The sequence below is a fragment of the Gymnoscopelus microlampas genome (assembly GCF_963454915.1).
Source record: "Gymnoscopelus microlampas genome assembly, chromosome: 7".
Lineage (NCBI taxonomy): Eukaryota > Metazoa > Chordata > Actinopteri > Myctophiformes > Myctophidae > Gymnoscopelus > Gymnoscopelus microlampas.
This window is the reverse complement of record NC_139944.1, coordinates 32130317-32158266: the sequence shown is the minus strand read 5'-3', so window position 1 is coordinate 32158266 and position 27950 is coordinate 32130317. Positions and strand designations below refer to the sequence as shown.

At 41.3% G+C, this 27950-nt stretch overlaps 2 protein-coding genes across 2 annotated transcripts; one reads left to right on the top strand and one right to left on the bottom strand.

Moving 5' to 3' along the window:
• Positions 1-125: 125 nt before the first annotated feature.
• On the top strand, positions 126-27950 carry rnf207a (ring finger protein 207a; the record flags this gene model as incomplete). The annotated part of the gene is made up of 17 exons (XM_084061787.1): positions 126-316; positions 7203-7335; positions 7705-7849; positions 8356-8437; positions 8520-8595; positions 9075-9200; positions 9727-9773; positions 12425-12497; positions 13579-13647; positions 13848-13916; positions 15498-15616; positions 20964-21141; positions 21656-21841; positions 22791-22842; positions 23152-23269; positions 26707-26799; positions 27824-27950. The coding sequence occupies 17 exons, from the start codon at positions 126-128 to the stop codon at positions 27948-27950; spliced, it is 1884 nt and encodes a 627-aa protein (XP_083917913.1).
• LOC311048270 (zinc finger protein ZPR1-like) lies at positions 2798-6198 on the bottom strand. The gene has a single exon (XM_084061422.1). It carries the CDS (start codon positions 6067-6069, stop codon positions 4735-4737), a length of 1335 nt encoding a protein of 444 aa, XP_083917548.1. The 5' UTR covers positions 6070-6198; the 3' UTR covers positions 2798-4734.

The following is a 27950-nucleotide window of genomic DNA, read 5'->3' as shown; positions in this document are numbered from 1 at the left end:
GTACATGTTTTATTCAGTTTCAGAGTTGAAGACCAACTTTTAACAGTGACGGTGATAATGCACTTGAACGCAAAAGAATATTCTGTGACTATTGACAGTTTATTTGACACCCTCTCCATTTGCAGATGGCAAAGGGAGCATTCACCAATTTCAATAACCTGTGTGATGTGGATTGTGCAAATGAACATCCCCTGGTCTGTCACCTATGCCATGAACAGTGCCAGCACCCATGTGTCTTGGACTGTCACCACATCTTCTGTGCCCACTGCCTCCAGAGCTGCACCAATGATAGCCGTCTCAGCTGCCCCCTCTGTGGGTAAGCAAGAGCATTGAGAGGTTGATGAACGTACAACCTACACATGTAGACATAATTGTGTAGGTTGTTTCTGTTTGTAAACTTGATTTCATGCTTCCTCATAGACATTAAATGAAACTTTCAAGGGACAAATCTGTGACAAATGAGACAAATCTGACACAAAGAGACAATTGCTGAAAACTGTTTGTATGCCATGGCAATACTGGGCCACATTTTTTAGAAGGCGGCGATACACCTCAAAGGTTGGTGACAAAAGTGCATATGTTCAGAAGGGGATCTCAGATAATGACATCAAAGAAACGGACCTGCACGTCACACAAAAAAAATATTAATTGAATAAAGAGCAACATTTCTTTCGCAAGTTCCAGACAGTGTGCGGGTCCTTTTCTTTGATGTCATAATCAGAGATCCCCATCTGAATACTGGCTCAAATAAAATCTATAGGTTTTACAAATTACAAGTGATTAACAGCTTCTCAGTCTCATATCTTCATGATATACTTTGCAATCAGCTTGTGATTGTGATGTAAAAAAATAGGCTACAGTTTAACCACTTGAATCTCTAGGCCTATATACGTTATTGACCGGGGTCTCTTAGGGGTCTGTATTTGGCCTCCTCCTTTTTTCCCTCTACACGAAATATCTTCGCAGACAATAGGCAATCAAAATAGCCAGTACAAGCAGTACAGCACAAGCTTGTAGATCGTCTATTTTCGCTGAATGTTCGCCTATTTTCATCAAATCTTTGCCTATTATGACATGCACAGAATAGGGCCACTAGGGTTAATGTGGTTAAATATGATTAAACATCATTACACAACAAACAGAAGATAGTGTCAGACTCACATTTCTGTTTTCTTTAGGGACAGAAAAAAGAAATGTGGCAAGCTAAATGTGCACAATACAAGCCCTGTTTAGACCGACTCTGCTGTAAGGGATTCATCCTGTATAACTTGATTAGTAGATGAGATTGGTTCATGCAAGAGATTTGAGGACAATGTTTCAGAGAGCATCACTCTCTCTGTCTGTCTCTTTCTTTGGTATTTCACCCAGGTAGTTATATGCCTATCCCTGACCTCATAGAATTTGCCTAAACCTAACCTCAAAACCACACCCACCTGGGCGAATCACCTGGAAAAGAGGTTCTTGCCTCTCTATCTGGACTTTGAAGTGGAAAATGAGTGACCCTAAGGCTGTCCAGGTTCGGTGTAGGGTAGGGTGAAACTATAGCCAAAGTGGCTAGGGCTGGGCGATATGACTTCAAATCAATATTAGGAATATTTCAAAATTCGTCTTATTTCTTTTGTCTACAGCAGATCTACAAGACCACAACGAGTTGCAATGCGACACGTTATTAGTCGATTGTAAAAATAAATCGATTGATATATAAGGGGGAAAAAAACCTGCTTCTTGATTATTTGATTAACCTATATGAGCTAAATTCAGTCCATTATTGGTCCTAAATATCTGTTTTGATATATTTTCGGTTAATCGCCCAGTCCCAAGAGTGGCTGGAACAGCTGCAGGGTCAGCCCAGGCACTGATTTAACCCCAAGGTAAACACTCAGCGTGGCCGGCGAGCTTCGTTAAGGCCTCCATGCAGTCGGCAGAGCAAACAAAGCACACAATGGTATCTTGGCACCGGTGCCCGCAGCTTAGACACAATCTAAAGCAGTTGCACAAAGGCTATCAATTTCAACCCCCTGTTGAAGAATGACTCATGGCGGATATAGCCACCTAAGAAGGGCAGCAGTCGCTTTTCTTGATCAAAGAGCAGAGAGATACACAATAATAGGATCACTTCTGTTCTGTATGGTGATTAATCAGAAAATATAATTTATGGTTCAATCTTTTGCAGTGGCCCAAATAGGACTTTTATAGAACCTTGTTTTAACCATGTCCGTCAGTGAAGACATCACAGAATAAAGTGGTGCTCATTTGTTTATTTATGCAAGCTGTGGCTGGTCATATGTTTCTTAGACACATTAATTCTGGCATCCCTATTTCCCAAAACGTTTTTTTAACTATATTTTAAAAAATAGCAGATCTACAAGCACACAATGTGACCCATTATGAGCTTGTACATCAGCTATTGTCAGCTATTTTGACCAAGTATATTGGGCTTAAGTGGTTAAACGTGATACCATCTCTGATCTCTCAGAGAAAGTTAAGCAGTGCTATCCCTGATGAACAGCACCAGGGTTTTGATTCTGTTAATGCCTGAGGCTAAATCTGTCTCTTTTATTGTACTGTTAAGAGTATTAGATAACCTGGATCACTGGAGATGTATGAGGCCTCTCTGGCCTTCCTCTTTGCAGTGCAGCTGCTGTGGGTTTGACCAATTGTCCTCGATCAACACACCACAAATAACTTACTGAAACGCTAATGGATACGAGACAATTATTGAGAATTGATGACAATAAATGCTGACAGTTACTCTTGGCCTACTGGATGCTCACTCGCACTGTGTCACTTCACTAGTTGGCCCAATAGCTGCTAAATATGTAGTTATTTTAGTAGTAGCATTAGTACAATATGATGTGTTAGTTTAACTGAGTCAATTAAATTAGCACTCCAGCTGTGTAGGCAGTACAAGGCTTTTATAGTCAAATGTGGCATTCTTAAGTTCTAAACATTATGCTTAAAATAAAACTACAAAGAACATAACTGGTTTGTTCTTTGTACCAGTAACACTGGTATACTAGTATTTTCCCTGGCAGCAGCCCATCACCAACTGCTCCCTCAAGATCTATACAATCTGGAATTCACTGCTGTGCAATGAGTTGCGCCAAGTCTACTGCTACAATAACTAGATAAACTACCACAATAAAAGTGTGAGGGAGAAGAAATTGAAAATGTATTACTCCCACTGAATCAAGGTGAAGCATAACACTATAGAGAAATACGTAACGTTGGCAACAGCACAACTGCGATTTAGTGGCATCACCTTGGAAACTATTGGAAATTGTTGAATCAGTTAACTTATTCTTGTGCTGTTCAAATACAGTTTCTCTTACAGAACAAAGGATATTCATACATTGTTGTAAATCAGATTTAATGGTCCAATCTATTGCTTTTCTAGAACATTTGCTACTTTGTTTTGAATTGAAAATGCCATGGCTATAAGTAGATTCAGTATACATAAAACAATATTTATTCTAATGCTCAAACTTGGTCATTTTAAGAGAAATCATGCCTTTAGTACTTATAAATGCCATCTTTATAAACCTGCCAAATGCATTGCCAGTTATATTCAGTCACACATTGCAATAAAAAAAAAGATGATTCAATGTGTGGTGTGATAAACAACTCTACAGAGCATCGGTTCTCAAAGTGGGGCCCGGGGACCCCCAGGGGTCCTTGGGGGGTACTAGGGAGTGCCCAGCAAAATTGAATATAGCGTCACAATCTTTTAACCACTTTAACCATATTTATATGTTGGCTATTCACATATACAAGCTCAAAGCGTGTGTCGCATGTAGATCTGCTAAACATGTGCAAATCTTTGAATGTATATTAATTTTAAAGAATTTTTCAAATCTTTACTTTTGGAGGTCCCTGGAACATCATGTTTTTGAGATGAGGAGGGGGGGGGGGGGTCCATAGCCAAATACCATTTTGGGCGTCCTTGACATGAAACAGTTTGAGAATCATTGCTATGGAGAACATTCGTTTTTATATTGTCATGTCCAATATAGGTCAGATTTTCCATACCTTGTAGAAATGCAGTGTTTGCTTTCTATAACCATACATCACTGTAGGCACTTAAGCGTTATGGAACAAAATTCACTAGTGACAAGGCGCCATCTTGTGGAATGTCATAAGAACATTATTTGTGGGTTATATGCAATGCTAGAATACATCTACAGCCAACAGTGTTTGTGCTGTGATAAATCATTAAAGTCAACAATGTCCATGGAATTACACATGGATTCTTTATTCTTACTTTATTTCCATTTAACATTTAAACTTAAAAAAATATTTCAGTGGTTAGCACATAGTAGTAGGTCCCTCCCTGGATACCAAATTGTTGACCATATAGCCAGTGCTTAACTTGAATTCCCCCCAAATCCTCAAAATGAAATACAATAAGGCCGACACCAGGTTCACTGCCAGGTGCCCATAATAATTTGGGTGAACTAACTCAGTGGTTCTCAAGTGGGGTCCAGGGACTCTCGGGGTGCCCTTAGGGCGTTTTAAATGGACCCTTACAAGTCTGTAACTCTGACAGTATACACATGGAACCAAATGGACCCATTAAATGGGTCCATTTGGTTCCATTTGTATACTGTCAGAGTTACAGTAAACACATTTTGTTTACTGTCAGAGTTAAGGGGGTTCCTTGAAATTATTAAAGTTTGAGAACCACTGATAACTTAAAGCTTCAGACGAAAAACAAAGTTATTTGTTGTACACAATTCACTGTGCTTCATAGCCCTCCGTTTTCATATCATTTAGTCCCAGATCTTCGTTCTGCTCAAAGGTGCGGGTGTATTTCTCGATCTTCATCTCGGGGTCAGGGTCTGGGGCGTAGACGTTCTGGATGTAACTGTTACCGGCCGGGTCGTCCAGAACCAAGTGGACAGCCATTTCTCCGGCCATGATCTTGTCAATCTTCTCCCCGAAGAGCTTCAACTTGTCCATTCTGTCACCAAAGCTGCTGTCACCACACATGAACGGGTTCTTGGAAACAATCAGATTCTTGATGTCAGTGAGCAGCCCTTCCAGGGTGGTGAACTTTCCTCCCACAGCCGCCATGCCCAGCTCGAACTCCAGCTCGGGGATTAGCACGCTGCACGTCTCGGACTTCAGAAGGTCTCTGGACATGTCTGAAGGGTCGGTGAGGCGCAGGGTGATTTTTGTGCCCAGGTCCTCTGTGGCCCCGCCGGACTTCACCTCGTTGGTCCTGTGTCCGCACTCGTCACAGTTGGTGGCCATGATGATGACCTCCTTGAAGTGGGGGATCTGCACCAGCTTCATGTTGGTGGAGGCGGGTGCGTTGCATTCGGGACAGTTAGTGTTGAACTGCAGAACCTCGTTCCGCATGCTGTCCAGGTCGTTGCCACTCGGCTCCTCTTCCAGCTCATCTCCAGCTGCGATCCCCAGCTGCTCGTCCTGCTGAACGGTCCGCTTGAACCGGGTGACGGTGAGAGCCTCGTCCTTCTGGGGGGCTACCGGGTTCTCCACGAAACTGTTCCCGGACGGATCCTCGATGATCAACGTGAATTCGTCCTCCACCTCTTTCAGCCGTTTCAACTTCTCGATGAACTCGTCTATTTTCTGGGCAACGTCGGGGTCCGTGGCCCTCCTGGCGGGCTGGTCCTGCTCCAAGCCGACCACTGCCCGGTCCAGGAGGCCCTCGATAGTCGACAGGGAACCTTTCTGTGTGTTTGCGGGGATCTCGAACTCGACTTCGGGTATTCTGGTGGTCGCGCTGTCCGATTTGACCACCTCTCGGTTCAAGTCCTGCTTCGACTGCACTTTCAGCGTGTAGCAAATACCTTGGTCCTGTATCCGCCCGGCGGACTGGATCTCCGTGTTGGACCAGTCGCAGTGTGGACAGCTGAAGGAGCTGATGATCACCTCCTTGAAGAAGGGGATCCTGGTGAGCAGCATCCTGGTGACGCCGTTCTGGAAACAGTTCATACACAGACTCTCTATCTCGCTGGGAAGAAAGTCTTCGTTGTCCGCGCTGATATCCTTGAATACATTCCTGCTGCCCCCCCGCACGCTATCCTCCGTTATCACCGACATTATTATTACTCCTCTCCTCAAAACGTACCCTTTAAACGTCTCGAACTGCCTGAAAGCGCTGTCTTGTTTTCGCTGCGAGATATTTATCTAGAACGTTCTGGTAACAAACAGACTGCTATACACGTTGCTTCACTGACAGCTACTTCCGGATACATTTTTTAACCCTTGATATACCTCTTCGGCGGAACGCTTTTTCACAACACTAGACTCCCCTCTACAGGAGAGGAGGGTTACTGCGCAAGCGCTCCTATTATTTACCATAACTCCTTCAAAATAGCTGGACACCGAATATGGTATGCTGAATACTATTTTATCTGATCGTATATATATAAAGTCTATAAATTCCAGGAATCTCTGTCAGAATGTCTCGCTCCTGCTCAAATATGGACATGACTGATGTCATAGTTCTGACGAATCTGACGGCATTGATGATGAAGGTTTTCTGACATCAGTTTTGCCCAATATGATAGTTCCACATGGCTCCAGACTGACCTTGAAGTACAGGGATAACGGGTAGGCCTGCTGCACTACTTGTTATGACCTTAAGAAAAGTGCAAAACTGGGTTTTACCTTTTTTTTTATATAATTATTTTGTGAACTCACAGCTGAACAATGATGAGTTTCCTGCATGATGCAGGGCCAGGGTAACAAAGCTCTGCTCTGACTTTGCATTTTAACATTTATCTTTATTTATTTATTTTTTTCAGACTAGTTCTGGGGCTTTTCTGCCTTGATTTGATAGTACAGTTACAGTAGAGAGAGACAGACAGGAAACAGGGAGACAGTCAGGGAGTGACATGCAGTAAATACACGGCCGGGCTAGGGAATCGAACCCAGGCCATGCTATCAGGCTATGTGGCATGCGCAGACCACCACTTGGCCATCGGTGCCCCAAATTTAACATTTTATAATAAAAAAACAGCCATCAAAACATTGTACTTCTTACCTCCTTCAAAACCGCCATAAAAGAGCACCTGTCTGCAATTTGCAACTGGTCCTAGACCAGTCTTCTAAGCTTCACACCAGAAATGATCATTTTAGCATCATTGTATAATTATACCGCTGTACTCATTGCAAACTGTTAATAAAGTATTCAATAAATCAATCAATCTGATTTTGTCTCTATGTTACAGTTACCCATCTGTAGTAAAAGGGACAAAAAATCTCCCACCAGAAGACTATCTGTTTAAATTCTTGGTGGACAACCATAATGATTCTGAGGAGCCTGTCCAGTGTGTTAACTGTGACCCGGAAAGCAACAAAAAGGTACCGATATGAAATACTCTTCTATAGCTTAAGCTTTTTGTAGATGTTCAAGTTACTACATGTGAGTTCCAATCCCCACCTTTCCACCACTCTCTTCACCTGTCTTTCTCAGTCTCATTCTCTATTTGTCATGATGTCCACATTTTTTGCAAAAACATTATGCAAAATGAGCTGATCCACAAGTTCACAACACGTCCCATAGTGACACGTTGTGAGCTAGTAGATCGGCTATTTTCCGCAAAGCTATTCAGTGTAGACTAGAGGGGAAAAAGGAGGTGCTAAAGTAACAAACTGGACATTATACTAATACATCTCTGTCAATCTGTCTGTCTGTCTGTCTGTCTGTCTGCCCCACCCACCCGGTGAAAGGAAACAATTGTGATGTACTACTGCAATACTTGTAGCCAGCCACTCTGTGAAGCCTGCAGAGAATCAACTCACATGGCCAGAATATTTTCCCTCCATGATATCGTACCTCTGGCCAAACGCACCAAAGCAAGACACAGGAAGTGCTGTGAGTGTTGGGGTGTATTAACCACTTGAACCCTAGCATCCCTATTCTGGGCATGTCATAACAGACAAACATTCAGAGAAAATAGGCAAACGTTCAGAGAAACGTATAATAAATCTACAAACTCATGTGTCACAAATATGACACGTGAAAATGTTGTTAGCCTGTAGATTGGCAAGATGTAGATGTTGTTAGCTCGTAGATTGTGTGTTTTTGGTGAAGGGATTTGGTGTAGAGGGGGAAATGATGGGATCAATAATCATAGATCCCTGGGGAACGCTTTTCAACAAAGTAGGGTTTAAGTGGTTAATTTCAAAGTTACAAAAGCAAATGTGTTTACTTTAATTTCTTTTGTTATGTTGTATAATAATTTCTATGTACTTTCACTGTAAACATTTGTACTTTATTGTCTTTTTCATGCCACCACCAACCCAAATTAGCTACATAGGCTACAGGACAGCCATTCATTGAATTGAATTGAATTGAATTGAACTGTGTTTTCTCTACAGCCCTCCACCAGGAACCATACATTCTTTTCTCAACAGAAAATAAGTCAATGCTTTGCATTACGTGCTTCAGAGACATGGAAGCGTGAGTAAATTGTATTTGAATCATATGGCACTATTCTATTCTATTCTATTCTATTCTTTTGCATTGTTTTGGTTTATCACAGGGAGAGCCGGAAACACTGCATTGACATTGAAACAGCTTACGTGCAAGGCTGTGCGATATTGGACCAGACAGTATTGGTGAGCCAGTCATGACAACTTCAATTAATAATAAAGCCATGACACATCTAATAATCAGTACAAAATAAATACAAATGTTGGCCTGTGATTTCATGCTCAACAAAGTATGTGATATAAGGACTGGAAGGTTGCAATTCAAATGTAGACTCCCTGGCCAAATCTACTTGGTTCATTCCAAGCCATATTGATATACATCTTGAATCTTTTAACTTGAGAAGCTCTTTAAAGAAATAAAACAGTTTATTTGTACAAAATAAATGTCCAATAAATAATTATTTGGCCACATTCCACTGCCACTGTTACTTTATTTCTGCACTTGACTTTTATTAAACTCTTGCACCTCATCCATAAAGTACCTAATCATTTTTTGTTTGCAATGGATCAGTGTATAGCCTACAGTATGCCTATAAGTAAATGTAATATCTTTTAAAGTAATGTCTTTCTGTGATTAATGTCTCATGATTCTCCTTCCTCGACAGGCAGTGATGGAGCTTCAAACTTCAGCTCGAGAGGCTATTGTCATGCTCAAGGCTGATATAGGAGAGGTGTGCCTGAATATGAAGGAAGAGGAGAATGCAATCTGTACTCTGTTCAGCAGCTTGCAGGTGAGGTATCACCTCTGGGGATCAAAGCAGTGATGTACACAAAATTACATAACTGTAAGTGGGAGAGACTTATTGTCAGTATCAGCCGAGAAACGCAGGAGTCTATGCGTATACAAAACTATACCTTTCTGTGATTAACAAAACATGATTCAACTCATTGTATTGTCCTATTTTGCTAACTCTTCCCATCAGCTACTTGCAGCAAAAGTAAGACAATATATCTTACATTTGCATAATGCCATATACAGTATAACCCACGTCTCATAGTAGCAATGGAAGTTCTTCACCACTGGGTGTCTCTGTTGGTCTTATTGAGAAATGAGCAGCAGTGTATGTCTTGTATATAATGAACAAGCCGCATGAGGGAACCAACCCCACACTGTGAAATATGTGAACATTTTTGTCCTATTTATTCTTTTTATAACCATGTTCAATGTTCATGTTCATTAGAAGTTATTGTGCTGAAGACTATTTTCACTGCAGGGTAATGAATGAAATACATTGTTTCTATGCTCTTAACTGACAGAAGAAACTAGCTGAGAGAAAGGAGATTCTACTGAAAACAGCGAAGAGGTAAATTACATATCTATCTATCTGTATAATTTGTATATATTTATATCATATATATATCTAGACCTATGAAAATGCTCTTTTGTTACCATGATGCCAGGGTCACAATATTTACCAAATGGGATGCTATTATTCTGCTGTAACAGGTCTTGTGGTGGGGTTCTTCTTCCATTGTGCTTTAATTTGCATTATGCTTCAAGGTGATGAATAGAACCTAGTTGGTTGAGAATACTCTCTCCTCTCACCACACTCATTTGTGGGGAGAGATTTCCATTCTGCCCCAAGATGAAAGAGGTGGTTATACACTATTAAGCTTGACTGGCAGGGCAGCACAACAGGGAGGTCAAACATTACAGTGCTACCTACCACTTCTGCATGACTGTAGTTGCAGCTTATGGTCATCTCAAATGAATGTAGCCAACCTTAAAGTATGTACTTAATGAAGTTCAAGACGAGCAGCCAGTGATCTCAAAACAAGAGGTCCCAGTCCTGCACTGTACATAATAAAACAAGGTCTAATAATAGCATGGCCCCCATGTGGCTTTTGGGACTCCACGTGGCCAGTCTGTGATGTCAGTTGTCTATGACGTAAACATATGTATGATGCCAAATCTGGGAAAGGTTTCACCTCGATCCGGCCCCCGTTGTCTTCCATTTTAAATTTGAAAACATTTCCTCTGAGACACTGCATTTACAGGTACAATGTGTTTTAGGTCTCATGTAGGGATTGGTTCTCAATGAAAGAAATATCAATGTTGAAAAAGATATGAAAACTGTAAAATAACATTTCAGAGTTTGATTCCATTTCGATGTTTGCTGCACATTGGAGTTGAACCCTGGGCATTCAACAAGCATTCAATCAGTGTACAAAAATAGACCTTTGAAGCAGTTGCTAGCCACCTACATGAGATTTCTTACAATACTTGTTTGTGATTGATTGATAATGGTTAGATAGCAGTGGACTTTGCGTGAAATTGTTCTATGTTTTGCATTGGAATTTTCATGATGACAGACACAGTTATACTTTTTAATTTCCCAGCAAGCCATGTTTTATTGCAAAGATTGTTGCACAACCCGTCTAGAATCGTTCTCTTACATTTTAAAGAATGTACTTTGAGATTCCATCGAAGGGTGAGGCTAACATAATCAGGAAATCTAAACATGCTAGCGTGGTACACATCCAAAATCCCACTGATAGATTCCATATCAGTGATTTTAGGCTGGCAGTTTACAGTAGCTAGTTATTTGTCAACATTTGAGCCATGTAAATGTTTCAATACTTGGCTGCCTCTGCTATCACAAGACCATGAACTTACAATAAATTATATTTAATTTAAAGTTACTCTATACGGCATGTATCGTACCTTTCAGAGGCTGGAGAGATCTACTGTACCATCCCCAGACAAATTTTGTTTTACAGTTAAAATATAAATAACTACCGCTAAAGTCTTATTGGCTGCTAATAAGAATAATGTACAGTAGTCAATCATTCAACATTAATAATGAAATGTGCCACTCTGCAGAGAAAGGTGTTATCAAAGGAATGTTGCCCACCTCTGATATACATAGTGCACATTCTATAGTACAATACTGTAGTATAATGCTGGGGGACAAATGATTATTAAAAATCTTTACAGTCCATATCTGTAAACTGTAGTCCTGTTACAATTTGTATCACTGTTTTGAGTTCAGAAGTCTCTTGGTCTGGGGATGGAAAATATAATGATGTATTGTGAGCTTCTACAACTGCTATTTTAGCCAAATGGTTGGCCTATTTTAGCCAAATGTTTGCAAGTTATGACATGCCCAGAATAGGGACGCTAGGGTTCATGTGGTTAGCATTAAGGTTGTTATCCTGACACAACAATGTCAGGGCTCTCACTTCATCTCTGTAGTCCGGCATATCATTCTCCGTAATCAGGCTCATGGCGGCTCAAACTTTATGGTGCAGTTTGAGCTGTGCATGGTCACACAGTTGTGAGTGAACAGGGAGTACAGGAGGGAGGGGGCTGGGTTACTGTACACATCCTTGGGGGCACCCTGTGCTCAGAATGAGTGTGGAGGAGGTGTTGTGCCAATCCGCACCACCTGGGGTCTGTCCGTCAGGAAGTCCAGGATCTAGTTGCACCGGCGGTGTTGAGTCCTAGGTCTCTGAGCTTGGCGACAAGTTTGGAGTGCCGAACTGTAGTCAATAAACAGCTTCCTGAGTAGAAACCCTTTTTGGAGCCCTTGTTTTTAAATGTGTGTCTGTCCCGAGTCCATTTTTACAATCTCAGAGTTAAACTCGCACTCCGTATTTTACTGTGTGTGTGTCTGTGTGAGTGAGTGGTGATATCTGGTTGCACTCTGGGATCTTTAATGAGATTCTTTTGTGCCCTCCATCTCTCTCAACCCACTGCCTGGAAGCAGCCACTAGGCTGGGTTCCCGGAAGGGTGTTAAAGGCTATTTATATGTCAGAGTCTAGTCTCTATGTGTCCGGCCCTGCCTCTGTGACAATATGTTTGTTATAGGAGAAGACAGATAGATTGGGTGCTGGATATACAGAGTGTTTGAGATTGTGTGTCCACTGTCCACTGCCGGGTCCCCTGTGTATGTCTGAGATGATAGATAGTACAGGCGTCATGTTACATTATTTCCGTGTTTGTATTTGCAGTCAACACGAGGAGAAGGAGCGGGCGCTAAAGGAACAGCTCTCCCACCTTGCTGCCCTCGTACCAACCCTCCAGGTAGTACACAGTCAAATTTATCTCAGAGGATGAAAAATGGACCTGTAAGAGTCAATTTTCACGCTTCCATAGTTAAACTAGGAAAATGTGCTCCTCAGAGCACAGGTCTCCGCCAGGCCAGATAGCTTATTGTGGTCCAGCAAAGTTTGGAATCCAGTCACAGATGGGAATGGGTGTGGTTTATTTGGGGAGTTGTGTAATAATCCAAGGAATCCAAGGGGAAATTCATTTGGATTAATATGGTTAATGATTGTAATATGGTTCAAGAGCTAAAGGCCAAAACAGGAATCTGCATGTAGGGCCACCATGAGGCATGTAGGGTGACATTTCTTCCATGGCCTAGTGGAAGTTTCATGACAATCGGACGCTGCATTCATGATTTGAGGCATTTTGTTCACAACGGGCCATAAATTGAATCTTGACCTTCAGGTCAAAATGTGTGTCAAACCAGAAACAGGATCATATGAAACGTCATGTCTCACCTAAACAGAAGTTCCAAATGTCTCAATAGAAGAGCAGGTAGACAAAATACAACCACCCCAATTGTATAAGTTATATTGTATTAACATACTCTACCATAGAGATTGGACAAAATTTAAATGTATTCATAAAAAAAGTAGTGTCGCATAGTGCCGTTTTAATAAGTAAATACAGTAAATAATTATAAAAAAAGGGATCATCAGTATTCTATCCGGGTTTTTGACCAATAAGCACCTCTGTTTGACCCGGACTCCGGGTCAAACAAGGAATCACGTGACGTTGATTCCCTTCCCCTATTCGCTCATATTAGGACTGCCTACAGTATGTGTAGGCAGAAGAATAAATGTCATCATCATCATTGCTATCATCATCATTATAGACTAGGCTATTTTGCACGTATGCCTGTGTGTGTGCCTTGAGATTTTGACTTGCCCTTTGGTGTGCCTTGGGCAAAACGAGTTTGAAAGTCACTGCTGTATTGAATGAAGGAAAATGAAAATGCAATTACTGCAATCATTTTATTGATTACTGTCTGTCAGTCTCCCATAGTCCTTCCAATACAACCTGTTTGACATTTAACATTCTCTTTTGATGTTTGAAGGTTCACCTTGTCACCTGCTCTGCTTTCGTAAGCTCAGCCAACAAGTTTGAATTTCTGGACATGGGCTATGTGAGTATGCTCAGAAGGATAAAAATGTGATGACTCTGTCGTGGGCCCCAGTCCTACTTAAATCGATAAACTTGTTTATTCCAGGACAAGTTCCCTTGACTCAGATAAAGTTATTAGCTAGACCAAATTGTACTCTAAATGGAGGCTCTTCATAATGTCTTGGGTCACTGAATCATGCCAGGATAATCTTGCTTACACAGCAACTCATGGATCGGCTGAAGGGAATTGTGAAAGTCCCTCATCGACTGAGACCAGTGCAAAGCAGCAAAGTGAGTGTGTGACGTGTGAGTGTAATCTGTTGCAGATTATGCATTATCTACTGAAAATTGTAATCAATAATCAAATACGAGTAATCCACTTGAATAGTTGTATTAAATAATGTACAGTAATAAGTATCTCAATCCAAAATCAATGTGCAGTTAAAATAATGCTATGCTCCAGTTTACAGAAATGGTTAATTATCTCCGCCAAGGCAAATCGGGCAGTGTGTGTGTGTGTGTGTGTGTGTGTGTGTGTGTGTGTGTGTGTGTGTGTCCGAGGTGCTGGACCGATAAGAATCACACTTGGAGCATGTTGCCAACCTCATGGTGGTGCTATACTATCCTGGGATTGGCCAGACTGATAACGTGGATTCGCTCTCACGTTCCTCCTCTTATCAGTCTGGACTTCGGGCCCATAGGGAGCGAGTATGAGAAAGCAGAAAATGATCGGGCCAATCAGTGACTGTGTTTCAACTGCTGTCCGTACAACAGTGAAAAGCATCAAAATCATTTTCTGATTTCTCATACTTGCTCCCTATGGGCCGAAGTCCAGACTGATACCGAGGATGAACGTGAGAGTGAATCCACAAATCACTATTAGCTGCACATTCGATCTGGATTCGTGACTCGTGAGATAAACATGTATCATCAATTCTTTATCAGTATGGAATCCATATAATTGGCTTCCCATTATGTTTGTGGGAGGGCCATTGTTACAACAACAAAATGGCAGGATGTTTTAATGCATTGTCTGATAAACATCAAACCTCAATCACATATTAAGGAGCCTGTAAACAACACAAAGCCAAAAAATCATCTAATTTCACTAACCCTAACACATTAGACAAAATATCACTGTTTGTTGCAGAAACATGATCCCCCCCACCAAATTAGGTTAACATGATCTTGTGAGTCATGTGACAATGAGTGACTAATAGCTATTTGATATTCCATACTGCTCACCTATAATTGGCTACCAAAATTAGTGGGGGGGGGGGGGGTATTTGGAACCGCATTTTGAGGGCCCTCTATAGAGCGCACCTCGAAAACGGCTTTCACTTATGCCCATGCCCATGGGCACCACAAATGTGCAAAGTTTAACTGTACAGTATGACATAGAAAAGCTATATCCCCCTGCAGTTTCCTCACTTCCTGATGGCTGCAACCCACGACTCACACAGCCCTGCCTGAGATAATGCACTCTGTGGAACACATCGTCTTCTAGTGCCATTATAAAAGCAATTTGTTTCAAGAGGCATTGAAAATTTGTGGTACATTCCAAATGTATATTCCAATGTTCTTACATCAAGGTTGTAAAGTCTTCCACACATCCTCTTTTTTCCCACGTCAATTAAATCCACAATAGTTCACAAAATATGTATTAGCCTAGCTTTCAACCCTAATTTCTACTTTGTTGAATGGCCCTGTCACTCACCAAATGCACATGGTATGTTTTCACTTGAAATCTGGCATCTTTCTAAGTAAAAGTAATTCATAATCCATAGACAAATGCCAAATTTTCAAGTGAAAATCTGGATAGACGTTAGTATAGTTGACTGTGAGTTGTGACAGTGCCCTGTCTACTGTCAGATCAACACAGACGGTGAGTTTGCACGGTGTCTTGACCCTTTACTGTTGCTGGGAACACGCCATCCACCCTGTGTCACTGCATCCAAAGCAGCTGCAACATCCAGTGCCGCTGCAACTTGGTAAGATCCAACTTTTTTTTTTGTTATTGTCTTAGGATGTATTGTATTGTATATTTTTTTGAGCATGTATTATATTATTGGATGAGATAAAATATGTCTAACTATTGCATGCCAGCCATTATGAATTATGGACACAACATTTTCCAAATTTGGCACCTCATCCACACCCACTCACCCACCCACCACACTCACTCACCCAGCCACCCTTAGCTCTAATACCAACACAGGCCATTTCAAATAAGCTCCTGGCCATTAGCCTTGTAGTGACACAGATGGAGTATGCTCTGTTTAGAATATACTCAATATGATTATAAAGCACAACATTTCAAATGATTGAGCACAGAAACAGTTTCTTTAAAATAATACTGTAAGTTATATCCCTCTTTTTTTCTTTTTTTCCTCAAAACTAAACAAAAAAAATGCATTCTAATGAATCCAATGATTAGAGAAAAGTATACAATCAAACAAGAAATTACTGCAAAGCAACAAATAATAAGATCAAATCATGTATTTATACTGACCTTTACATGCCCCCCCCCACACACACACACAACTGTACCCTTTTAACCCCCCCTGAAGGCGGGGATGCCTAATCTCCTGCCCTGTGCCTGTCTTGAGCAGAGGAATTCCTAGTATCCTTTTATGAAATAGGACCATTAACGTTTGAGCCTCTCATCTTGAATTCCAGCTAACAATGTCATTTGAATATCACTTTGAAAGTCTTCCAAGTGCCCACATACCTCTGACCAGAAAATGTCACACTTTCAAATGCTCAGATGTGAAAATCCCCCAAAGGGTTTTGGGTGTACAGTGGATAGACAGTGATAACCACAGCAAGAGGAAAGGAGGCGCCACGCTGAGCCCCAATGTATCTGTTATGTCCATCTGCTCATAAACTCTGGCCTTTGTAGTGTTTACGTAACTCACCTTGTTGAACATGGTGAGGGGCTTGGAAGGTGGCAGGCTCCATTCCTGCCCCCAGCCATGCCAGAAACACAACTAAAATCTGTGAATGGATGGATGGGTGCGTAGATGGATGGATGGATGGATGGATGTGGGGAAAGGTGGACGATTCATGGTTGCTGGAAAGAGATGTTTTCAGCCATAATCACCCTGGATCACCCTGGATCTGACTGTATGATATATGGTTCTATAATTTGGTTTGTCCATACTGGACGTCATATCTGGAAGTTGTTAGCCTAAATGAAATCACATGCAGCCATTTGAAAGGCATTTCCAGCAGATACATCAGGAAAGGTTGAGAGAATGAACAACCGGTAATATAAACAAACATTATAGCTATTTCAAAATGGGAACTAGTTGAAACATTGCTTACTGTTCATATGGGTTCATATGGTTAATAACAGTAGATCCTCTCTGTCTGCCTTCATGTGGACACAACTGACATACTACCCCTCACCAATTTTCCACATCAATCAGTCCCAACTGTTCACAGGTCTCTGTGCCCACAAGTGCCAGTGTAGTTCAGAATAGTCCAATACTGCTTTTGCAGCTAGTCTCACACCATGCCAATGTCGGACAAGAAGTGGGCAGCGATTGGTGGTGGGCCTGCCGGCTGACTGACTGGCTGGCACTATTTTTATCAGAATTTCACAGAACTCTCCAGGATTCATCTGGAGGAGGGCACAGACAGCAGTGGTGGGGGACATGTTGTTCCATTTCACTGATGCCACTGCTTTAGCTAATGACAAAGTCTTTAGACTATAGATCACACTCCTCACATGGTCACACACGCTCAATCACACACACACACTCGTTGCATGTGCCGGGCAAGGGAGCAGGGACAAGTACCACAAGGTAAATGTTGTCTTTTATTTTATTTTATTGTGTCTTTTAGGGCTATGGTCTTATTAAGCAATGGAAATATATAGAAGAGATGAGAGCAAGAGGAAAGGAGGATTTGTGACAGAGTTTGTGACTGAGATTTGAATCAATAATGGCATTGGGCTTTCCCTTCTGGTTGAGTATTTGGGCATGCTGTATACTGTACCTTTCCTTTTATCATATTGAAAAAATGGAAAATGGAATAGATCAATATCTGGGGAAGTGGCAGCTCAAGTGGTTTTATTATGTGAAGTGAATAGCTACCTGTTGCATCAATGGTGGGAGTAGGATTTGGATATATCACACATATGTTGTGCTTTTTAACCAATACATTTGTCATTACACTTACTGTACCCAACATTTCTGTTCCATTCTGCGTTTTTGTCTGAGCGATACAACTTTTGTGCAACTGGTGCTAGAATCTCGTCAATTAATGCAGCTGACAGGGATTGGCAGCAGACTGCTGTGTTGGCACTATTTTTATCAGAATTTCACAGAACTCTCCAGGATTCATCTGGAGAGGCTTACATGTAGCATGGTTGGGTAATTTTGTTTCACACTACTCTCTTCTCTGCTTTAGCTGCTGACAAAGTATTTTAATTGGTGTCCCTGGATGTAGACAACCTGAGCCTGGTTGCTTAGAGGGATGAAACACATTATGGAAGGGTGAGAGAGAAACTCTTGTATATCAGCCAGATATCATAGAACTGCTCCAGGGGTTGTACTCTCTTGGGAAGTAGACCAGGCATAAGGGCATTAAGGTGGAATCCAGGTTAAAATGTATTTGTGAGCCATTTTTCTGTACATAATTTCCCTTCCTGTTGTTGAGGGATACTGACATGTCCTTTGACTTGGCTGTAGGGAGAGCATTTTATTTAGTGTGAACCAATTGTGGTGTTGCTGGTGTGGTAGTACGTAGATTGAATTAGGATTTCATCCTATGCATCTGTTGCGTGGACAACCATTATTTTCAGCTTCTCAGACAAATCCTTTGTGTGGCTGTGTGTACCGATGGACCTGGTGTGAATCCCATGTATTGTTACAGCTTTGCAGTGCAGTCTTCAACTTCAAGTATGAATCATTTAAGCTGGTGAAAACGCTGGAAAGAGAATGTGTAAACCCAGTGAGCGGCTCAGGCAACGAGTCACAGATTTAGTCTGAAAACGTATAGCGATAAGCGGAGAAGTTTTATATCTATGCTAACACAATTATCAAGGGCTGGATTCTGCCTCTTTTAAAAATCTAACCACTTAACCTGATATTATGTTTCATTTACCGGGGTCTATGCGTGGTCCCTTATTTTCCCTCTAGGCAAGGCAAGTTCATTTGTATGGCACAATACAAGGCAATTAAATGTGCTTAACACGAAACATCCTTAAAATAAATTAAAATAAATACAATTACTGTGCAGAAGAGAAAGAAAAATAACACAATATAACTCGGCAAACAGAAAGGTCTTTAGCTGTGATTTAAAAGAAAAAGAGTGGCAGTACACTGCATTATTCTGGGAGTTTGTTCCAGATATTTGGGGCATAAAAGAAATGCTGCTTCTCCACGTTTAGTTTTGATTTTAGGGACATAAAGCAGACCTTTACCATGATGACCTGAGAGGTCTGGATGGTAGGTAGACCTGTGTCTCTCTCTCTTTCTGTCATTTGGGTAAGGTGTTTTCTCTCCACTCCCCCAGGTACGGGGCCATCCTACGGGGCTATCCTTTTACCACCCTGGCCTGGGCGGGAGGGGGGGGTTCACCCGGGCTACATTTCTGGGCACATGTAACATGTATAAGTCCTGAAGAAGATCACAGATTGATCGAAACGTTGACAGCAATAAAAATACAGCAGAGCTTTTGCAGCATTACCAGTGTGCAGACTTAATTTTTTCTTTATATTTCTGGGCACACCTCCAGCAGTCACGTCACTGTGTCATCCACAGCATACCATGCATCCCATTGGGATGCGCTCCAGGATGACATGGTCTGCAGTTTGTTCCTCTGCGCCACAATCACAGGTCACACTCGGAGCCAAACCCAATCTGTGCATTGATGAGCGGAAAACGCCCGACGCCGGTCCAGAGGCGATTAAGCCTCACCCATGCCAGGGAGATCTGTAAAGACACCACCGTTACAGTAGTCAAGTCTACTGAAGTTGAATGCCTGGACAAGTTTTTCAAAATCCTGCTGAGGCGGCATAAATCCTATAATCCGTGATATATTTTTGAGGTGATAGTAGGCTGACTTTGTGATTGTGTTAATGTGGCTGTTTAAATTCAGGACTGAGTCCAAGGTTTTTGACTTGGCTAGAGGTTTTAAACATTCCCAACATCAAATCTCGTCATCGAAATAAATTGCCTATCTATGCGACGCTGTGAACTTGTAGATTGGCCATTTTTAGCCCATTGTTCGCCTATTATGCCATTCCCAGAATAGGGACATTAGGTTCAAGTGGTTAATACATATTTGGAGATAAACTTTGCAGCTTCAAGTCAGAATATCGGGAGCTGACTCTTTAACCACAGTACCTTGAAAAAAAAAATATCCGCCCACCATGCCTATACTGTATATGGTCATGCGCATGTATGGGACCGACCAACTTCAAACTCTGTCTGCGTCTGCGTGCGCATTGGCGAGGAATCGAGGGAGTGCTGTGCCCGGCATCAAGTTGTTCGGATAGCCGGTTGTCTAGAACTGCCGATCCGACCGATATGCCTATATATAGCATATACAGTAGGCATATACAGTATTGACATCCCGTTGTCCAGAACCACCAATCCAACAAATATGCCCATATATGACATATATATAAGTCACATACTGACAGGGACCTCCATACTGTATATGGGCATAAGGAACACAGGCAGACAGAAAGACAGACAGACACACACAGATATGGGAATTAAAGGGACACAGACAGACGGTACAATACGTACTCTAACAATGGGTATCCCAACTTGCATTGTTCCCGACTTGCATCGCCAATCTGACCGATATGCCCATTGTTTGCCCAGGCAATATAGGCAGATATGGAGATCCGTTTGTACAGAACTGCCGATCCAACTGGTATCATATACTGATGACATCAGGGATCTCCATATATGGGCATAAAAGGGACACAGACAGAAAGACAGGTCTCTAACAATGGATACAACGGGTATTACAAAACCCGGTGTGGCATGCCTTCACACTTTCATTGTTTCCGACTTGCATCGTTCCTGAGTAGTTGTACTAATTCCACTAGTATAACCTTTTCATTATTTACTTACTAACACGTATTTACTTAATAATAACTAACATTCCTAAGTCAATAATTTGATGAGGCGGCGGCTCCGGTAGTGTCAACTTTGAGTCTCCTACCTGAGACATTAGCATCTTTCCGCCGGTCATCAAATTATTGGCTTAGGAAAAAATCTCCATGAATTCAAGGCTTTATGGGGTGTGTAATTGATAGAAAATAAGATTTTGTTTGGGTGAACTACTCCTTTAACATCTATCTTTCTAAATCAGGCTTCAAACCTCCGTCTCCATGTGGTGCCGCTCACCCTCCCTAAATGAAATGGCACTGGGCTCGGCTCTAGGGCGACAGCCCACCTCTCACCGCTACGTGTGCACCACGGTCCTCCTCGCTGAAGGAAGTGAAACCCCTTTTACGGAACACTGTCGCAACTATGAGAACGCATACATGGTAAGTGGTATTTGAATGTATGTGCAGCCGGCTTGCAGTGCAGTTCTCACACTGTGTGTGTGTGTGTGTGTGTGTGTGTGTGTGTCTGTCTCTCTGCCTGTCTACCCATGGGGCAATGCTTGAGGAAGTACGCCCTTCAGGAAGCATTTCAAAATCCTATGAAAAGGAAACCTTGATATTCTGAACGGTTTTGGCAAGGCCGCAGGCCGCAATACAGGAAATTGATCTTGAGCCGTCTGTCTGTCTTGCGCATAATTCAAGGACAGCCCGAATGATTGACGTGTTTATCACAGAGGACACAAGGGTGTGTTGTGTTGAGTGTGTAATTTGTTGGACCAGCGGTTGTCCAGAACCGAAAATTCTGAAATCTCTGTGTCTCTGTCTGTCTGTCTGTGTCCCATTTAATGTGACGTGCGTGAATGCGTGCATGCATGCGTGTGTGCACGTGTGCGTAAGACTGCATGTGGCAAAAGGTGTACAGCACAGCTAGGTTTTGTTCATTTGTGCATCTCAGACTCTCCAGACAGAAATCCAGAGCCTGAAGGACCAGGTTCAGGAGTTACACAGAGACCTGACCAAACATCACTCCATCATCAACACAGACACTATGGGAGAGGTCCTGGACAGGTCTCTTCACGTCGACAGCCAGATAGCCAGCCAGTATTCCGCCGTTGAAACAATGAAGGCAATGTTTGAGGAGGTACGCCCTTCAGGAAGCATTTTAAAATCCTATTAAAGGGAAACCTTGATATTCTGAACGGTTTTGGCCGCAATACAGAAAATCGTTCTTGAGCCTCCTGCTCACCCTGAAAATTACTTGACCATTTTTTGGAAAACAAAGGGTACCCCTAAAGTCGTGTCACTAAAAAAACAGGCAACCTGGAGGTTAGATGTAGCTGTTTCAGCCCAAGTTGGACGACTTGGGCTGAATATAACGGACGACGGAATATAAATTACGCAAACACACGCACGCACGCGCACACACACACGCGCACACACGCACACACACACACGCACACACACACACACACACACACACACACACACACACACACACACACAGGCACAGACACACTTTAAAAGACGAAACAGAGACAGCCTCATTGCAAAAGTTATGCACTCGAGTTTCACATGGCTCAACTAACAAGCTGCCCATGGAAACCAGTACACATCTATTAGAATGTGGACGCTAACAACAATGCTACTGTAGCCTGCCGCTGGAGAGCTCAGCTGAGCTTCCTCACATTTGCAACAAGTGCCTGTCGATGAAAGTCACACAGCACATTCAAAATATCAAGGTCTCTAGGTTATGTCATCATCATTTTGCCTCATGTGACCTGCTGTAGCTTGAGAGGTAGTGTCTTCACCTTGTGCTACACTCTGGCATAAGCAGTGCATTGGTTCTCCAAAATATCAATCATATAATACAAATACAGTCGAGGCCTGCATTCTGAATAAGAAAGACGGAACAACAGACAGTCCCATATTTCGGCACAAGCTGTTTTCAACACCATGCAGGCGCATGGCATTGAAAACGGCTTGATGTAAATTTGATTGTCTGCTATTCAGTCTTTTTTCATTCAGTGCGCAGGTGTCATCTGTATCATGAACATGCTGTAGCATACAGTCAAACCATTATTCCTTTGTAGATCTGGGATGAGACGTTTCAGAGGGTCACCAATGAGCAGGAGATCTACGAAGGTGAGTCTTCAATGATATCTAACATTCATGTCCCTTGAGTACAGTTTAACCACTTATACCCTAAATACTTTGCTGTACATCAATAGCGAAAATAGCAGATCTACAAGGTCACAAAGCATTGCAGCATAACACATAACACATTTTCATAGAATGCTTGCCTATTTTCACCAAATATTTGTCTATTATTGCATGCCCAGATTAGGTTCTGTGGTTCCCAACTCATTTGATCTCTTTCAGCGTTCTCATTTCAAGTCAGATTTTATACATAGTCAAGCACAATATACTTTTCTTTGCTTTTGTCATCCTCAGCCCAGCTTCATGACCTGCTGCAACTGAAGCAGGAGAACTCCTGTTTGACCACCATCGCCAGACAGATTGGCCCCTACATCCTGTCCATCGCCAAGGTCAAGGAGCGTCTAGAGCCCAGGTGCTGTATGGTGACCGGCATATAGTCGCTGTCGGGTGGAAACCTTGTATGTCTAAAACTGTTCCTTTTTCGCTATTATTTTAAAAACATTTAACGTTGTGAGCTTGTAGCTTGTTATTTTCACTACTTTTGTGTGACACTCTTCTGTGCTGAAGTAGGGCATTGTAAACAAAACAAACAAAAAAAAACATATAAAGTTGAAATATGGAGATATGAGGATTCTGCCCGACAGAGACGATAATTCCTACAATTTTGTTTCAACTAGGAGTGCAACAGTTAATTTGAAGTAATTGATTTAATTATTAAATAATATATTTATAATGAAATAATGAAGGAATGACTGAATGAATGAATGAATGAATGAATGTATTCATTCAGTAATAATTAAAAAAAAATACAATATAGTAGCAGAATTGGACCATGAATTCCAATAGGGCTGTAACAGTTAACCATTTTCAATCTGGCATCCCTATTTTGGTCAGTTCATTATTCAAGGTTCAAGGTTCAAGGTTGGACTTTATTTTTCTTGTGTACAGGTACAAGAGTAAAACGTATTTTGGTTCGGCTTCCTTCATAGATAATAGATAGACATAGATAATAACAACAACAGAATGATGATAAAGATTTAAAGAAAAGAAAGTGAGAAAAAAAGAGGAAAAATAGAATAAAATAGAGAATCATCAAATGTACATGTGCATAAAAAGCTTGGTAGGCCTACATTGTAAACACCGACAGCATTTTCTTCCCAGTAGCTGCCACCTAACTTTGTGTAAACAACTTCACAGTATATACTATATACAGCAGATTAGGTAGTTGCAGGTAGGTGCAGGCAAAGCAACGGGTAAAGCAACCCGTTGCTTTACGACCTCAGATCAGACGAGACGACCCGTTGCATTTAAAGGGCAAGACCACTTTGGTAGAGGTTTGGGTTGTGTAGTTACCTTGCCATGATGTAACTTCAAAGGTGGTCCAAAACGTAGGTTTAGGACCACCAAAAATAATTGCTCCATTGATTAGAAATGGATCATTCAAAATATGCTCCTCATTGACTTACATTGGACAGTTAAACAGCTCTCAAAGTCACTATTTTAGGCCATAAACGAACACAAACAAAGCTGATTTAGACAATATAGAACATCACCAAACCCAGTACTGTTTTATTTATTTATGAAAATGGCAACTTCCTGTTCATTTGAAGATCCGGATCCGGATCTGTGGATCCAGTCCGGGTTTTCTTCCTAATAAAAATTGCGAAATCAACAGGAAGTTAACATTTTTATTTAAAAAAAAAACAGTAGGCCTACTGGGTTTGGTGATGTTCTATAATGTCTGAATCAACTTTGTTTACATTCGTTTATGTGCCAAAAGAGTGACTTTGAGAGCTGTTTCAGCGTACAATGTAAGTCAATGAGGAGCATATTTAGAATGATCAATTTCTAATCAATGGAGCAATTATTTTGTATTTCTTGTCCACCTTTGGAGTTACATCATGGTGAGGTAACTATGCAACCCAAACCTCTACCAAAGTGGTCTTGCCCTTTAAGCATATTACTAAGCGGAGGAAAAGAAACTAACAAGGAGGGGGGGGCAGGTTAGCATTTCCCTTTGACCTGGTTCGTTCTGGTTCTTGTCAGATCATGTTCCTGATTGTACGTGGAAAGAAGCCTATTGCTAGTAGCTTTGAGACTGCATAGCCGTTTTCCATGCAGCAACATCTCATTATAGGCGAAGACGTATAAAAGGTCATAAATGTAGTACAACAATTTACAGTTATATCATAGGATGCTTGATTTTAAGTTATAAACTAATTGTAACTATTGTAATTATCTGATGTCTCCTCCTACGCTTTCATTTGTTTCTATCTGTGGATGTGTGTTGATTTTCTAAGATTCAGTCTGTATTGAGTGTTTTGTCAGAGTGATTTTTATTTGGGATGCTTTAGCTGTGAACTCTCCCTCATGCCTCTTGGCATATGGAGAGCTGTTTCTCGCCTACCCTTTTTAACTGTTCCAAATACTGAAAGGATCGTTTGTTCCTTTTCAGCTTTTCTAGTTAATATTAAGATATACTGGAGAAAAACTTGATTAATTCACTGTGCCACTCATAGGCTACCAAAGTTTAATATAGCCATTATTACAATCATCAAGTGAAATATGCCTAGACCAGATCACTAGTTTTGCATTGGAATGGAAGGGCTTTGCTGAGTGCCAAATCCGATCCACGTCTGTCATGAGCCAGAGCCCATTGGACTCACTACTCACTACATCCCATTGCCTGGAGAGACAAGTAAAATGGTATATCATACATTTTATGGCTGTGTTCGTCTTGGCACTTATGTGAGAGTCATAATAATATTTGGATGTGTATTATGCTGATCTTTGAGCAGCGTTCTCCAGATGAAAGGCCCCTATTACTTTAGATAGCATAGAACTCCTAGGGCAAATACATGCTCCTTTATGGGCCCATATTTTCTTGAACAGCTGTTTGAAATGTTTTAATCAATAGCTAATATACATCAGGGGATGATATATAAATCTGTCTAAATCTGTCATTTTGCATACAGATTCCTCTGAGTTGGGCTTGATGCTCTTTTCGTTCTGTATGGAATACTGTAATATTATCAAAGAAAGGGGTTCATGAATACACGCTGTGAGAGGAATGAAGCTCTGAATCTTTTTTTGACTAATTTAAATATTAAATTAAGCCCTGAAACGTGTTACTAATAGCAGCGGCTTGTGTCTGCAGTGCATACGCTCCAGTCCAAACTCGACCCTCGTTATGTCAGGCAGGCTGTAGATAATGTTTGAATGTTTTTGCCCTTGTTTTTTTTGTCTGTTTAGTAGTCTGCAATACAAGTGTTTCAAGGGGAGTCAAGCATATCTGACCTAAATGGAGTGAAGCAACTGGCGTTTGCTGCTGTATTATCTATATCAAATCTGGATTATTGGCAGATACTCAAATCAGGGACAAAGAAACTTTGTCCGGGACAACCCTATATTATTACTAATAAACTCACTTGAGGGAGTAGAAAACCCTTTGTACTTGGCAAATTATGCAATGTGTCAGTCAGGTGGCAAGTGCATGTACACAGACAAGCTGTTAATGACAGTGTATCTTTGTTTTCATGACAAATGCACAACGCAATTAGATGCAAAGCTCCTAATATGCCAATATGGCATCAGTTAATAAAATATTATGCCGGCCCTGCTGGTCCAACCAAAAAGGACGTTGGTCTTGTGATTACAGTTACAACATTTGATTCTGCTCAGCATATCAAAACTTAGTGGAGAATTTCTTGCTTTTCCCGAATCGGCCCTGTTTTCTATTTCAAGAAGAGTTGAACAAGAGCTGTAGAAACAAACCTACTCACAGCTCAATTAGTTACACTATGGGGAAGTCAACAATCTTATTAGCACATCTGTGAATGTTTTTGATAGGTTTCAAGAACCTAAAGAGCGTCATGATGACCGTACAGAAACTATGTTGAAAATCTATGAAGACAGCACCGTGTCTAAGGAAAACCAAGACAGGTATTTCCTCAAAATGAAAATGCAAAGCAAAACAAAACAAATAAACAGCTCCTTACATGAATTTGTCTGGAAAGGACCATATCGGTGGTCTGGCATGTTATTAACTATGACTCACTTATCACTATACTATTACTGTTGACCATTTTCCAAAGCATATTGTGGCTTGTTTGGTCTTCAAAGAAGCCAGTGCTCTATTAATTTCAGTACACATGACTTATAACTGAAAGTATAACTTGCAGGCACTTGATTGAGAAAGATAACCCAGGGTGCTTTCGTGACACAGTGGTAAAGTACATGCCCCACCACCGTGGAGTCGAGGTTTGAATACAAAAAGAAAGGTAGAGAGAGATAGATAATCCAACAAAAAAATAATATTGAGCCATTATTGTTTGTCAGTTATGCTATCGTTGTATTTTTGATTCACTTTAAACTTTAAAGCACAGATTGATTTGAGTCTTGCCAAGAATAATTCCTTCTGTAATGACTGTTACAAATGGTGTGTGTGTGTGTGTGTGTGTGTGTGTGTGTGTGTGTGTGTGTGTGTGTGTGTGTGTGTGTGTGTGTGTGTGTGTGTGTGTGTGTGTGTGTGTGTGTGTGTGTGTGTGTGTGCACGTGTGCGCGTGCGTACGCGTACGCATGCGTGCGTGGGTGTGTAAATTAAAATGCCTTTAACTTATTAATCACACAGGTGTTTTTTTTTTACTCAACTATTTAGATATGTTCGGTAACCTTTTAATTATTTAATACAACCTCAAAAAGTGATGGCAAAATGGTCTATATTTATGTACAATATATGTCCGAAGCAGTAAGTAGACAAAGACATGTATGCCCTTTAAAGTTGAAAGAATATTGTTGAAGTTACTAACAGAAGCTCTTGGCTCTATTGAACCAAGACCTCAGTTAGTAAAATCTTTTCTTTGAAAATAAAACATTATGCTTTTCATGTTAACATTAACATTTTCATAATGAATGTGTTGTTTGCTGGAATGGAACCCTTCATATATACCTTTCTGTCTCCTGGCAGTGACAACCAGACCTGTGCCACAGACCATGACAGGAACAAGAACAACCGCTCACTGATGTTAGAGTCGGAGGACAGCTCTATCAAGTCCAATGATTACCACTGGTCGGAAGACAGAGGAGCCTTGTAG